Genomic DNA, 15,595 nt, shown 5'->3' on the forward strand with positions numbered 1-15,595 from the left:
GCAGCCGACTGAGCACCTACGAGCTACAGGTTCTGTGCTGTCTATGCCTGTGGGTGCCAACCCACCTACCCCACCCTATGTCTGAGGTCGCCATACCTGATGCTTTCGGTTCCTCCCGCCCCAGATTCATTCTGCAAGGGGGAAGCAGGGACTAATTCTGAAACATTCCAATTCCCCGGTGAGGGTCGGCCCGTGAACACGACCAACCCCCGGGACCCAGGGAGCTGCATGGGGATGATGGTCCACAGCCTAGGTAACCATGGTGACGTGGGCAAAAGAGCCCTGACGGGGGAAGGGAGGGGGGAGGCCCTTAGACGGGAGAGTCTGTACCCTCAGAGGCCGAGAGCAAAGCGTGATTCCTGCCTTCCTCCTTCGGCTGCTTCTCTCACCTTCTCTCCTCCATACTTCAACAGTCACCGCAGTGTATCCATTCTGCCCAGTTGCCATCATCCCGCATCCCACTGCCCTGCCCTGGGACTGCCTACCATGACCCGCCTGGGGCTTCCGACCTCGAAATGAGGTTCAATTTGGAAGCGGCATCTATGGTCACCCCCGCTCGATCCGCACCCCCACTTGGCAGTCTAGTCCTAGCCAAACTGACACCCTGACAGTTCTCTCTGCTGTGACGTTATACCCTCACCCACCCCCACCCTGCACCACCGTGCGCGGTCTCTACCTATCCCAGCGCGGCTCCGAGGTCTCCCCATCAGAAGGCACCCCCAGCCCCAAGTATCGCCTGCACCCTTTCCCTACGAGGTGGGGAGGCCCGTGAGACCAGGGACTGTACCAGGCACACAGCGGGTTCTCAAGAAAGGCTTACTAACAGGTGGATGAAAAGGCTTTTCATGTCACTTGCCACAGCCCGCCCAGAGGTGGCCCAGGAGGCTCCCGGCGAGCAAGCGGACGCGTCCTCACTTTGAGAATTCAAACTCCAGCTGGTGAGACAGTAAAGACAGGCCGGGCTGTAGGCAGGGCCTTTATAATGCCACTTCCTTGTCGCTCTCTAGTATCAGCTGTCCACGAAAATCCCCGTCTACAAAGAGGGAGCCCCGATAACGCTCACACACGTGTGCACACACATGCACGTACACGCTTGTCCCCGCCCTGAGCCTTCACAACTGCTCAGAATCCAAGGGTCAACAGGAAGCCGCGCTGGCCCCCCCGGCCTTCGCCGTAATAGTCCCTGCAGGTCAGGCGCTTCCCGGGGCGGCCCCTGCCGGAGCAGGTGTCTTTCTGCCAGCAGAGCGCCCACCCGCGCCTCTCCGGTCTGTCCTGGGCAGACCCCGCCGGGAGGCAGCGACCCCAGCTCAGAAAGCAAACCCGAGTCCTCCTTCTAACCGCCGTCTTGAAGCCGTAGCTGGAGTTCGTGCACGCATATGACCTGTTAACTAATTTCGCCTGTAAGAAAACCATTTTCATCTCACTTTTAGCATCTTGCCAGCGGACAGGCTGAAGGCAAGATGTGCGCTGGAGACTCGTTTCATGGGGCTTAAACACTTCCTCTCACTTGCCCCAGCTCACACGAGGCTCTGGTTTCAGAAGTTGTCTGATTTCACTGACCCAACACAAACAAACAGGAGCCTGAAGCTCTCATCGACACATAAATACCGCAGGGACGGGCAGAACGGCCATAAAATCCATGCCCCAAAGTCCTGCCCACGGCATCCTAGCTGCTGGGGCGAGCTCAGAACTGGGGGACTTCAAAGGGTGCTTCGGTGATTTAAAGCTGTGGACTGGGTCCGATCACCTTTTATTACATATGATTTTAAAATGTTCCTGTGAATATTTAAATATATTCATAAACGTATAGATTTAAAATTATAAATATATTTTGAATATTTGAATATTTAAATGATCTAAATATCCTTTAAAGGTTTCATTTAGGGGCGCCTGGGTGGCTCAATAGGCTGAGCATCCAACTCTTAATTTCTGCTGAGGTCATGATCCCGGGGAATCTTGGGATCAAGCCCCACATTGGGCTCTGAGCTAAGCATGGAGGCTGCTTAAGACACATTCTCTCTCTCTCTCTCTCTCTCTCTCTCTCCCCCCCCTTCTCCCCCCTCCCTCACTCGATCTCTCTCTCTAAATGAAAAAGTATATATATTTCATTTAACGTGACCTTGTAAGGAGACCTGCTTAGGGGAAAACACCACAGTTGGATACTGTAGTGGGTAGAATTACGTCTCCCCAAAAATATATGTTCAAATCTCACCCCCCACCCAGTCTGTGATTGTGACTTAACCCAGAAATAGGGTCTTTGCAGAAGTATGCAAGTGAAAATGAGGTCATACTGGATTAGGGTGGATCCTGATCCAGTGACTCATGTGTTTCTAGGATGAGGAAATTTGCCTGCAAAGACACATAGACAAGGGGAGAAAGCCATGTGAAAATGGAGGCAGAGAAAGCAGTGATGTGTCTGTAAGCCAAGGATTGCCAGAAGCCACCAGAAGCGAGGACAGGGGCATAGCCATGAATTCTCCCTCTGAGCCTCCAACAAAAACCCAATCATTTTAGACACCTTAATTTTGGACTTTTGGCTTCCAGACTCTGAGAGATTAAATTCCTATTATTTTAACCAACCAGCCTGTGGTCACTTTTTTAAAGGTTTTTTGTTTTTTTTTTTTAATGTTTATTTATTTTTGAGAGAGAGAGAGCACAAGCAGGGGAGGGGCAGAGAGAAGGGAGACGCAGAATCCCAAGCAGGCTCCAGGCTCTGAGCCGTCAGCACGGAGCCCGACGCGGGGCTCGAACTCACGAACCTGAGATCATGACCTGAGCCGAAGTCGGATGCTTCACCGACTGAGCCGCCCAGGCGCCCCCGGCCTGTGGTCACTTCTTAAAGCAGCCCTAGGGATGACCAACGGGCATCTCCCTAATATTTGAGATGATGGTGATTCTAGACCATTCGGCACCCACAGTGTGGCACAGCCAGTAGGTAGCTGGCCCCGAGGATGAGAACCCCAGCTCTGCTGCTGCTGAACAGCCCCGCCCAGAAGAAGCTCCTGAGCGTCTCTGGCCTTCCATCTCTTCCTACGCAAAGGACGGGACTGATTAAAAAGGAAGCTGATCAGATGACATCTTTTGTATGTGGTTCTGTTGAGCTCTCCAGTGGCATTGCTCTATGTTTGTTGGCAACATATTTGTTAACTTAACCATTTTGAACAAGCAGGATCTTCAAAACTATCAAGGCCAGCTGGCCCGCACATCATGAGCACCCCCGTAGCCCTTCTCCAGACAAGGGGAGACGTCAAAGTCCCCAGGGCGGGGGGGTGGGGGGGCTCCCATTGGTGGCCAATGGCTGGTTCCTTGTAGTAACTTGAGAAGTCTGCACCAAACCTAGGTTTCTCTCTGTCGAGCCAGAGATTCTGGTCCCTGGGGGAACACGCCCAAATGCAGCCTGGATCTGCCAGGCAGCTTGAAAATGTGAGACACATGTTCAAAGACGGGAACTTTCCGCACATTCATTTTGTCGACTTTTTTTTTTTCTCTTTTTTTAAACACTGGGAAAGAGCAGCAGGTGTTTTCCTGAATCCTCTACCACAAGAAGGATGCATCCTTGCCTGGGTCTTAGGACCCGCAGTGCCCCGGGTGGATGAAGGAGATAGCCTGTCCACGGGGACTGCGGAGGTGAGCAGGAATTCTGGGATAACACCCTGTGTCCTCCGTCGCCCAGGCTCCCCTGCAGGATCTTGGTAATGTTTGCGAAGCTGCATTTTATTGAATATGGTTATTTCCCTAGAGGACTTTTATCCAGATTTATATGCATGATTTCACACCCCTGGTGTCCTGGGGGCCAGAACATTTTCCTAGGAAGAAAGATCTTGTTCCTCTATCCAAAGGAATAAAATGGAGGTTTCCCCAGGCCTCCAGATTTTAAGATTTGAGTTGGCAGGCCATCAGTATGGGCTCCGATGTCTCCACTGTTGCCCTCAAGCCTTCCTGTTATTCTTGCTGGTTTAATAGTCTGTTTATAAGCTCCGTGAAGGAAGGACCAAATCTAGTCTGGCTCACTGTGCTATCCCCACCTCCCAGCATGGTGCCTGGCCCAGAGAAGATTCCGGAGAACCCCCCGTCTAATGAGCGTTCGAGTGCCGCCCCTCACGGGGCCAGCCTGACACTGGCTACACCGTGGGGGGGAAAGCTGGCCATCCACGCTCTGCGCTCACAGCAGGAAAGGGGGTTTCAGGATGACAAATGTTGATGTAGACAAGCTGGAGTCAACCTCTCACCCTGAGATCTGTTTTGCAATCTACAAAGGGCAAAGGGGATCTCTCGCAAATGTCTGTTAGGAGCCAAGAATTTGAACTTGCTACCCTGGCTGCTAGAGTTATGTGGCTTCCTTCCCAGCTGTAGTGGTAAATTTGTGTCCCAAGCTGGTTCTGCTGAATTCAGCACCCTGTATCAGCTCCCGCCACGGGCTGGCTCCCAGAGCAGGCTTCAGGACAACACCGAGGTTTGGATGTGCGGCACAAACCCGCGTCCTGTGCGTGTCAGGGGTATCACGTGCATCATCACCTTGGATGAAGGTCCTGGTCCTCCCAGACCACCCGTCCCACCTGCCCCGCCCCCCCAAGCCACCTGCAGCTTACCGCTGAGAGGGTGGGGAACCGTGAACTGCTTCTTGTTGGCGCGGACAGGAAAGAGACTCTGCTTCTGCACTAGGTTCTCCTTCCGCTGGGCTTTTCTCTGCTGGATCATGTGTTCAAGCTTCTTCAGCCGTTCTTGTGAGCGAGAGATGAACTGGGGTTTACGGACCTCCAGCGCTTCCTAATTGCAGTGAGAGAACATCTTATTATTAAGAGAAGTGACCCAGAATGGCAATATATCCTTCTGATTTGGTCAAGAACCTGATCAAAAGTACAACACTCGGGGCGCGCCTGGGCGGCTCAGTTGGTTAAGCACCTGACTTCGGCTCGGGTCATGATCTCACGGTTCATAAGCCCAAGCCCCGCATCAGGCTCTGTGCTGACAGTGCAGAGCCCCCTTGGGAGTCTTTCTCTCTCTCCCTCTCTCTCTCTGCCCCTTCCCTGCTCTCACTCTCTTGATCAAAAATAAAGGTAATAAATAAACTTCCTTTAAAAAAAAAAGTACAATGCTCAAAGACCGATAGTCCCAGCGTGCAAGCACACCACAACTTTTTTCCGGGGCCTCGTGTAAAGACCGTCACAGACGTGTTGATGGTATAGGGCCTGGTGGTCAGTCCTGGCCAGCATCAAGCATGACCGCCAACCGGCAGTGAGGTTGTGAGTGCAAAGGCATTCCTTCTCCCTGTCAACTCATTCGCTTTCCAACAGACCCAAACCTGAGGGCCCTAAACTCCATATTCCATGGGTGGGGAAGGAATGAAGGCATTATGAGTCACTTGCTTCTGCTGGGGGTTGGAAACCTCAGGCACAGACCTAGATCATCCACCCAGCGTGAAATATGTGCCCGTTGAGCAGAAACAGTAATCTTGGCTAACGGGAACAGCGTCTCCTTCCAGGAAGAAAATGTTGGCAAGGTATCTTTGCCTATGCAAAACGGCCCCGCAAGCTCCAGAGACGGGGTCAGCGTGCCCACGTTTCCAGCTCGGCCACATCCCTCACTGTCCTCCCAGCTCCACACGTGCACTAAGCCACCTCCCCAGGTCTGCTGGAAAAGAGTGACCACCGCCGCTGCATTCTGATGGTTGATGTGGCTTCACTGTGTCGGGGAATCCCCACATTGCTTCTGAAAGGCAGGGAATATATTCCCATTTGACAGATAGAAAACCTGAGGCTCACCGGCGGATCCCACAGTGACCTTCAGCTGAGAGACCCCTACGTTTTTCCCACGCTGCCTTTCGTGCTCTTAACTTGCTACTCCTTGATCACCTCGGTTCAGGTGGTTCCTGGGCCTGGAGTAACACGCCAGCCACGCCCGTCAGTCAGAGTTCCAGCCGCTGGGGCTCCCCGTTCACCCTGAGCATCGTGGCACTTCACAGACCGCCTCGTACAAGTGATTTGCACACACCGCTGGCCATGCTGAGCCGTGAGCTCCTGGAGGGCGGGGGCCGTGTCTTACCCCCACCGTATCCCTCGCAGCCGCTACCCTGAGCTCTGCACATAGTAGGTTCTCAGCAAAGGCCCTCGGGACGTGCTGCTGTGTCTGACCCGTTCCTCTGCCCGACTCCTCCTCTGCCCGGGTTCCCGGGGGAGGGCAGCTCAGGTTCCATCTTTGTCATGGATGTGGCCCTGGCAGCTGTGCCCGGGAAGGAATCTTCTCGGCTGGTCGTTCTCTATGACGCACCGGGGCCTGCAGAGATAGCCTCTGGGGACAGCTTAAGGGCCCAGCGTGGCTGCTTTGGGGGCATCCAGAGTCTCCCGCCATGGACCTACCGAGGGCCCCAGGGGTGCAGGGACCAGCCGATGGCACCATGTCCACATCTGCAGGGAGGTTTATAACGTATCAAGTGCCTGCCTAGAAGGTGTGCCTCACTATGTGACGTGCCGTTAACAGAGGCTTTCTGTTATTTGTGTGCCCTTCTCATGTTCATATCTCTAATTCTGAACTTTAAAACAAGCGTACATATTACTTCGACGACCACAACCAGAAAGAGACACCAAAGGAAAGCTTTCATATCCTTGAGCCTGTGGCCGTGTGATTTAGAGCAACCTCTTCAATCTTTCCAAAGCCGAATGTCCTCACATGCAGACGGGATTGTAGGGACCCCTGCTTCATTAGGGGTGCTGGGAAGATGCCCGCTCAGCGTCACTCAGAACCGCTCAATAAACGCAGTCATTGCTGTGACCATTGTCACTGTGGATATTACGCAATCCTCACTCTAGCCCAGCGGAATAGGTATCATTTCTCCATTACGCACACCGTGAAACGGAGGCCCAGAGAGGTTAGGGGACCTGGCCAGAGTCATAGAGCCATTATGAAGGGGTGGGGTCAAGGCTCCAGGGTCAGAAGCAAAAGTAAGATTGGGCCCCCCACGCACTCCCCGGGGAAAGGTCTGCCCTTGGTGGGGATCAAGCCGGGGTGCACAGAAGGCCTTACCTGCAAGGTCAAGGAACCTGCAGGTGTTTGCTGATACTCAGAACAGTCTTCTGACAAGTCAGGGGTCTCTGGTCGCTCGGGGGGCGCTGGCTCGGGGGGCGCTGGCTCGGGGGGTGCTGGCTCAGGCTCCTCCCTCTTCCTGCACTCCTTTATTTTTACAACCAAGTCGCAGCACTTGTAATCTCCTGGGAGAGAAGATTGAGAATTCCATTTAGAGGGGCAGCAGGATTTTTGCCTGGCTTCTCGGTGCCATTAGACACAGAAGACAATTTCGAGAAGAGAGACACCAGTAGGTCACTAATGGGCCTCGTGAAGCTGACGAGATCGTGCCTCCCTGGATGCCCCCAGCCGCCCTGGTCACAGGGAGGAAGGTCTCTAGGCAGCCAGACTTCACAACCGGTTAATTACCCCATGGAGGTAGTCCCCTGGCTTCCAGGGTTCAAAACGCCTTTGTTCATAAGAAAAAGAAACTTTTCCACTCTGTGCTTCATATTAAGTGTGTACAATTATCACAGCTCAGTCGTTTGGGGGCAGCGTATTAATTTATCTTCTGTTTGCTACACTAATGATGTAAGACGGAAAAGCGGTATTCAATTATTTATCCCTCCCCCTTCATTTGCCAGGGACTACCACTGGCTTCCCATTTATAATTGGAATTATCTCTCTCTCAGTGCTGGATCTGGCCACCTCCTCCGGCCCTTTCGACATCCCCCCTGTGGAAGAGGTCAGGGGAGGCCTTGATTCACAGGGCGGCCTCTGGCGTGGGGAAGGAGGGATTAATGTATGTTCACCGAGCGCTCACCGACCAAGGCCGCCGCCAGGGACACAACGCCCCTTCAGTCCCGTGCTAGCCCGCGCTTCCTGTGTGAGCTCCCCCACCCCCGCCACACTGTCCCCATACACAGCCCCCCCGCCCAGACCTCCCCAATTCTGAAGCTCTGCAGCGTCTTACTCGCTCCTCACCCGCACCCCCTCCTACGGCCACAGAGCCCCTTTGATTCTGCACCCAGTGACCTCCGACCTCCAGGCTGAGCCCCAAGCCTTTACGAAGGCCTCCTCTTCCCAAGGCAGGTTCCATCCCCCCAACTCTTGTGTTCCCGCAGCAAGAACATACTTCACACACGGGGGGCAGCACGGGTGGCGGGGTGGGGTCATGACAGCATGTTTTAACCCCACGAGCCTCTGACTTCCTCAAGGGCTAGACCGGGTCGTCTTCACCCTGTATCTCTCCCCGGGGGCAGCCCAGGTGCCCAGGAGGAGCTGGTTCTGTTGGGAGGGGAGAGGCAGCCATTGGGAGGCTCCCCCGTGGCCACAGGAGGCATCTCCATGGGCCCTGGAATCTCTCATCGGAAGCCCCTGTGGCGTCCACCGTTCATGCCTGGATCCTCTCTGGCCTGGACCTGCTGTCCTCCCTCTACTCGAAATCCACCCGTTCCCTAAAACCCGCACGTCCTGCGGGCAGATCAGACTTCGGTAGCTGGGCTCCTGGCGGGCGTTCCACTTCCAACGATTGCCTTTGATTCTCGACCAACAACACACTACTTAGCGGCCCTCAAGTCGTTCTCTCTCTTCCTCTTTCTGGAGGATTTCCTTGTTGCAGCCCCCTTCCTGCTTTAGGCCTCGCCGACCAGCCTGGATACCCACCCCACCCCGTGGGAGGTAATTATGCCTTCCAGCACGCCGTTCCCATTTCTGGCTGTGAACTTCCTTCCGGCTCACCCCGTCCACAGGGAAGCCACAGGGCCTCACACCCGTCCCCACCTGCACCCCACCCACCAGAGCCAGCAACCCGGGGGTGGGCTGGGCAGGCCCATCTTTCTTCCAGAGAGCTCACCAGAGCGTTCTGTCCACTGTATCTTGAAAACCTTCTCCTCCCCAGGGACAGTCTCCGCTCCTCCCCGGTAGGGCCTCAGCAGCCCCAGCCTGGCCCTCTCCCTTCTGCCCCCCACCCACTGTCCAGGAGAGGGTCTCCTTCAGAGCAAATCTAATTAGATCTCTGCCCCTTCAAGGGCTTGGCCCCGCCCTCAGATCACACTCCCTGGGTGGGCTTTGAGGACTTTCCAACTTGGGACTCACACTCGGCCCCTCCCCCCTCCCCTGTACTCCGGGGCCCTGGACCCCAAATCGACCATGCTCTTTCCGGCAATCCTTGGCTTGTATGTGACTTGCCCTCAGTCTGCAATGCTCTTTACCCTTAAGTCTGATCTGTAAGCCTCTAATCAGCTTTCACGCCCCTGCTCAGAATCATCTTCCTTGAGGAAGAGGGCTCTGTCCAGGCCCTCCCGGGGGCACCTGTGCCCACCTGCAGCTCCCTGGAAGTTCTGCCACACATAGGTCTCCAGCACTGGACTGACGGTGCTGGGAGGGCAGGGAGCACCGAGCACAGTGACTGGCACACAGTAGGTGCTTTAATAGATGCTTCTTTAATGTATTAATGAAGAGCTAGGGATTAACTTGGCTCCCAAGTGATATTATTTTCTACCAATTACAAAACCCATTTTAACCTTCATATCCCAAAGCGATATAACCCAGTGGGTTTCCTTCCGTCCTCTTCCATAGCTGTTCCGGAAAATCTCTAGTGATAGGAAATCTAAATTTTCCCACTGAACACCGGGCACCACAGATCTCTTTTCTATTCTATTCTATCCTTATACTCTTTTATATTTCAGTGCTCACAGCCGCATGCGTAGGGGTCAGCCGCTTGGCCTTTAGAGAAGGGATGGCCTGGTTGGGATTCTAGGTTCCCTCATCTTCATGAGGCTCACATTGGGAGTTGCCTGCCTCGTGCTTGTTGGGTGCCGGGCACATGGGGGGCCCGCACCCCTCAGACATCATCCTTGTTAGTCAGTCACAGGGGACCACAGGCAGCCTGGGGGACCTCAGAGCAGCCACATCAGCATCTCAACCCTTCCTTAGCTAAGCCCGGGAGGCAGCCCCACACCCGGGAGTGGCTCTCCTCCTTACTGACCTCACTCACGCACAGTAGGGCTGGAATGCCTGACCCACACGGGGCTGTCTTCTCCACGCTTAGGAGGGAGAACGCACCCACCACAGAAACCTGCTGGTTCTGCTTGTTCTCAACTCACATAGTGGAGAAGGGACAGCTTTGTACGGTGAGCTCGCATGAGCCAAGGCTCAGGAAGACGTCATACCATTTTCTGTATGCATATCAAGGAGGCATCGTCTCAACCCTGCCTCCCTGCTCCTTACCTTTGGGGAACTCTCTTTCTACCTGAACACCATTGTCTTCCTGTGGAGAGGTGCGTACATCTTGCAAGGGGCAAAAAAACCCAGGAAAAAGGATTCTGGATTTCAGGACGCTTTGCTGTCGACTCTCTGAGGGCTCAGAGAAGTTGCTAGATTGACAGGTGTTGCTTAGAGAGCTACACCCCTCGGGAAGGAAATCTTTAACCAGCTTCTGTGCCACCGGGGGAGCAGACAAGGTTGCACGTGCTTCTCCTTGTTGCTTCTTGCTGCTTCCAGAAAATACTTTTGTTTCTACTAAAAATAAAATGAGAGCTGTGTTCAAAACATCTGACGAGGGGCACCTGGGTGGCTCAGTCGGTCGAGCTTCTGACTCTTAATTTTTTTTTTTTCAACGTTTTTTATTTATTTTTGGGACAGAGAGAGACAGAGCACGAAGGGGGGAGGGTCAGAGAGAGAGGGAGACACAGAATCGGAAACAGGCTCCAGGCTCCGAGCCATCAGCCCAGAGCCCGACGCGGGGCTCGAACTCACGGACCGCGAGATCGTGACCTGGCTGAAGTCGGACGCTTAACCGACTGTGCCACCCAGGCGCCCCAATCGAGCTTCTGACTCTTGATCTGAGGTCATGATCTCACGGTTTGTGGGATCGAGCCCCGCATCGGGCTCTACGCTAACAGCCCGGAGCCTGCTTGGGATTCTCTCTCCCTCTCTCTCTGCCCCTCCCCCACTTGCATGCGCGCGTGCTCTCTCTCTCTCTTAAAATAAATGAATAAACTTAAAAAAAATTTTAAAAACCCACATCTGACAAGTGCACATCAAACGTATTGGCTTCTGCACACCTTCCTCTTCTGGAGACAGGGACATAGGCTGCAGCACTGCCTCGGGAGCCCCGGAGCCGCCGGTGGCCAAACGTGCGTGTGCTTTTGTGGGCACCTAGCGCGTGACCACCATTCCGGGTAGGACTTCCCCCCAACTCACTGAAGAGCTCAAGCATATACACCGGCCTCACGCATTTGGTCTAAAGAGACTGCTCGCTAGTGCCCTTCAAAACTCAAATGTCTTTCTCCACAACAGGCACAAGAGTGGGTGTCAGTCCCCTGACTGTGGGGCCAGAGCACCTGGGTCCAAATCCTACCTGTCCTCCGGATAAGGTATGTGGCCCCATCTATAAAATCGAGGTAATGCTATCATAAGGTATAACACTAAGTATGATTTCATCTGTTTTCATAGTAAGTTCATCTATGTATATTATGAACCACACATTTATACAATTTACATAATTTTTATATAATATATTAATTAAAATTGAAATTAATTAAAATTAAATAAAATTCATTAAAATTGAGGTAATACAAAGAAATCATGATCCATGTAAGGTGTTTAGTGCCAAACCTGATTACAGCCAGCGCTTAACAAATGGCAGCTCCCATTATGACTACAGAAACACTTATGTAGGTTGTGTACTACGGCAGGGACACAGGTAGGAGGTAATTGATGAGGTCACGGGGATACTTCTAATAAGGCAGCGGATGGAAAATGTGTACCACATGGTGCTTGCTGCCACACCGTAACTCCAAAAGTCTGGAAATCACCTCATGCCCCTCAACAGGGGACCGCTGAATCCCCGTGCATCCAGCCTTCGTAGCAAGGGAAGAGAACAGGGTAAAGGCTCTTGTCTAGATGTGGAATGGTCTCAGAGATACACAATCAAGTGAACGAAGCAGAACGCAGGACGGGGCATCAGGCTGCCGCTCGTAAGAGCGTACATACTCAGGACATCCCTGGAAGGACCCAGAAGGTGCGGGAAACCTTGGGAGAAGACAGTGCAGGACCAGGAACAGCGAGTGGGGGGAGAGACTTTCTTTCCACCGTTTGCCTGGTTTGTACTCTCGGTTTTTAGTTTACGTCTTTGCTTTTGGAATACCCTATACATTTTTCAAAGGTATTCATCTCACATAAGGCAATGACTCTTCCGTCAGGCACCAGCTCCTTGCTATGTGAATGCCCCCCAAGGGGCAGGGCCCCACCTGGGCGAGGGGGCCCCTGCTGCCAGTAACATGTGTCCAAACCTCCTTGTGTACCAGGGAGAAAAAAAAAAAAGTCCTAGAAACCACTGGAGTAATAAGGACTCTTAGAAGGTTCTAGCAATATTTTCTCCAATGTCATACACAAAAAGGAAATAAGGCCATGACTACCTGGAACTGATTAGAACGGGGACCTCTCTTAAAATATCTCAGTTGTCTGTAATTCGTTCCAGCCCCTCGGTCCCCGAGTCCTGGTGTCCCTGGCAACGAGAAGAGGTTGAGCGTGGTGATGCGGTGTAGGGCGGCGGGAAGAACACAGGGCACAGAGGGTCCCCTGCGTGTGCTCCCTGGCTCTGGCATCTGAGGCAAGCGAATCAACGGGGGATGAGGCCGGTTTTCTGTGTTCTCACAAACAAACGGAAGGAAGTGAAGCACCCTCCTGGGTCCCAGCACATTGGACGTATTAAGAAAATGGCAGTTATCGTCGGTCCTGTCGTTTGGAGAAGACATATGGCCTCCTCTGGCAAAGGTTGGGCTTTTTGTAATTTGTGCAGAAAGTATCTTTCTGAATGTTGCCCATTCTGTTTAAGTATGAAATGTCATAAGCAAAGAGTCTCAAAATAGTTACTCCTTTCCACATTGCTTCCTCTCATGAGAAGCTCTCTTAAAGAACCAAGAACTAAATCAACACTCAGCAGTGTGCTTCCCAATCTGCTCCTTTCATTCTGGCATCTGGCTCTTTACGGGGGAATGACCTACCTACCCACCTATCAGTTACCTGTCTGTCTGGCTTAATGTAAATTCTTTTTATTTGTGTTTGAGAGACAGAGTGTGAATGGGGGCGGGGCAGAGAGAGAGGGAGACACAGAATCCGAAGCAGGCGCCAGGCTCCGAGCTGTCAGCACAGAGTCTGATGCGGGGCTCGAACCCACGAGGCTTGAGATCGTGACCTGAGCCAAAGTCGGACACTTAACAGACTGAGCCCCCCAGCCGCCGCTAATGTAAATTCTTATGTGAACCATTCTGTGCAAGTCAGGTGGTCCACTTGTGACCTGAAAGAGTTAACGCGACTCCCAGAAAATAGAATGTAGTTGGTTTACTGGAGAAGAGAAAACTACGCAGCCAAAGAAGGACCCTCCTGACAACTTATTGATCAGATCTCTTTTTGTGGATTCTGAAAAGTACAATCAATCAGCAGCCATGAAATTGTCCTCCGGTGGGCCTTCACAAAGCAAGGAAGCACACGCCGTCTTTTTTCTGTCTTATGCCCTGAATGTGGGTTGGACTGAGAGCTCTCGATTCACACCCCAAATTTTAAACTCTATCACCCCAGTGACGACCCACGCACTGCAGACTCTGCCTGTCTGAAGAGTCTTAAGAGAAGCATGAAGAAAGCAGCAGCCTCTGACAGGCATTTCTATTTCTTGGACCCAAACTCAAAGCCTCCTTCCTGAGCCTGAATTTGGAAGAGCTGGGGTATTGCAGGTTCCCTTGAAATAGTAACGTTCCCTCTGTTCCCTTCCCTAAAATGCATTAGCCTGTGGGTTGACCTTCTATAGCTCAAGTATCCCACAAACTCAGCTATCCGGAACCATGCCATGCTCTGGGAGGTGAACGGAAAGTAACCAAAGATCCCGCCCAGCAGTCACCAAGTCTTGCCTAGGATTTGTCCACCCGTGTCAGTATCCATAAACAATACATCTCCAATACCAATAGCAAGCTCAAGGCCGGCTGTTTTCAGGTTGTCATAGCACCTGTTACTCAAAAGCTTCCAGGAACAGAGAGATCAGCAGGCTGGCTTGGCCACAGCTTCCCCGAGAGCTAATGGGGCAGGATTCTGGGGGAGACAGAGCTAAGCCACGAATGAGTACGGAAGACAAGGGGCTGACCGCAGCCTGGGCAGTAGGCAGGGCTGGCCAGCAGGGAGAGGGCCAGGGGAGTGAGCTACTCTGGACTTTGTTTCTGCCCGCCCCTGTGTCACTGTGGGCCTCAGGGGAGTTACAGCAGGATGCCTCTCGGATGTGGGCTCTGAGCTGACCCAAGCACAGGGCAGGCAGGGGAGCGGGGGAGCCTCACGGACACACACAGCGTCACGGCCAACCGAGAGATGTGAGTCTGGGCCACGGTAAGGGTGCCACCCGCCCCTGCAGGTACACTAGCCCATCCTTAGTACAAAATGAAGAAAAGGTGTCCCTTCCCCAAGGCACTTTACCTCCACTGTGCAGAAAATATCACAATGAAGCAATTTGATAGAACAAGACACTCCACTGGTTCTTTCCAAATATTTAGGCAGTACATACTCTTTTATGCTCTTAGATGAGGCCCCATTGAGCCACTGGCCCCCTGTTGCATACAATCCTGTGACAACTGGGCTCACGACAGAAGCTAGAAAGTGGACAGTGGTTGCTGAGGAGAAGAACCAGTATAGCAGCCAGATTCTATCAGTGAATTGCAAAGGAAGAGTGAAAAGACACGAAAACACACACATGAACCAGGGAAGATAGCTGTCCAGGGACACTGCAGAGCCCAAGGCTGGTAAGTCACACACACAATACGATTTAGAGTCCTTCATCTCCAAATTAGTTTAGATTTTGTCTGAGGTGTTTTGGGGTGGCAGGTGGAACCCAGCTCCCAGCAAGGTCCTCTTGAAGGGTTACCTCTGCACCCATTCCTGCCTTCTTCAAACAGACTGAACCCGCCAATTAACCAAGGAGACATTTCTGGACAAGGCCGGCTTCCCTGAATCCGAGGCATGCCTTTCCTCCCCTGTTTCGACGTTCCTGGTGGTGATATTTCTCCCCTCAAAAGTTGGACCATATTACAAATGACTCGGTCCTAGAAATGGAGTAACTGAAGCTCGTGTGGATGTTTCTGGGTCACTGACATAAATATGAGTCTCTAAACTCAATGGCCGGGCAGGCCTGAGGGTCTCGTCAAGGACAATGTCATTTGCACTGTAGCCTGGGCCGCCCTCCCCCATCACCACCTTTTCAGAGCCCTTATGTCTGCATTTTAGGTACAGTGAACCGAGCTCACCTTCCTGCCTCACCTGGGGGCTCTCCTCCGGCAAACCCGTGAGGCCGCATCTCACTGGAAATCAAAGAAGTGAGCTCAACAGGTCTGTGCGTCAATCAACTGGAAAGCCACCCTGAGTGGCACCGTGGGGTCCATCTCAGACTCTCCTCACTTCAAGGTAGGACACTGCTGTCCCCAGTGTTGGCACAGGGACCCAGGGGGCTGCTGCTGAGGGGAACGACAAGGCATCCTCTGCATTGACGCATGCTAATTTTGGGACACAGAGACTGTTACAGAGAGAGGGAGGCAGTCCCACAGGCACCCAATGG

At 52.9% G+C, this 15,595-nt stretch overlaps 1 protein-coding gene across 1 annotated transcript in view; it reads right to left on the reverse strand.

Moving 5' to 3' along the window:
- CD2H10orf90 (chromosome D2 C10orf90 homolog) overlaps positions 1 to 15,595 on the reverse strand; it is an 81,945-nt gene that overhangs the window by 12,534 nt on the left and 53,816 nt on the right. The window contains exons 4-6 of the mRNA XM_049646028.1: positions 10,231 to 10,521; positions 7,021 to 7,205; positions 4,590 to 4,767 (exon numbers count right to left, since the gene is read on the reverse strand). Of these exons, the coding sequence (XP_049501985.1) occupies positions 4,590 to 4,767; positions 7,021 to 7,205; positions 10,231 to 10,521 (654 nt within the window). The remainder of the gene's footprint in view (positions 1 to 4,589; positions 4,768 to 7,020; positions 7,206 to 10,230; positions 10,522 to 15,595) is intronic.

The sequence above is a fragment of the Panthera uncia genome, chromosome D2, assembly GCF_023721935.1.
Source record: "Panthera uncia isolate 11264 chromosome D2, Puncia_PCG_1.0, whole genome shotgun sequence".
Classification (NCBI taxonomy): domain Eukaryota; kingdom Metazoa; phylum Chordata; class Mammalia; order Carnivora; family Felidae; genus Panthera; species Panthera uncia.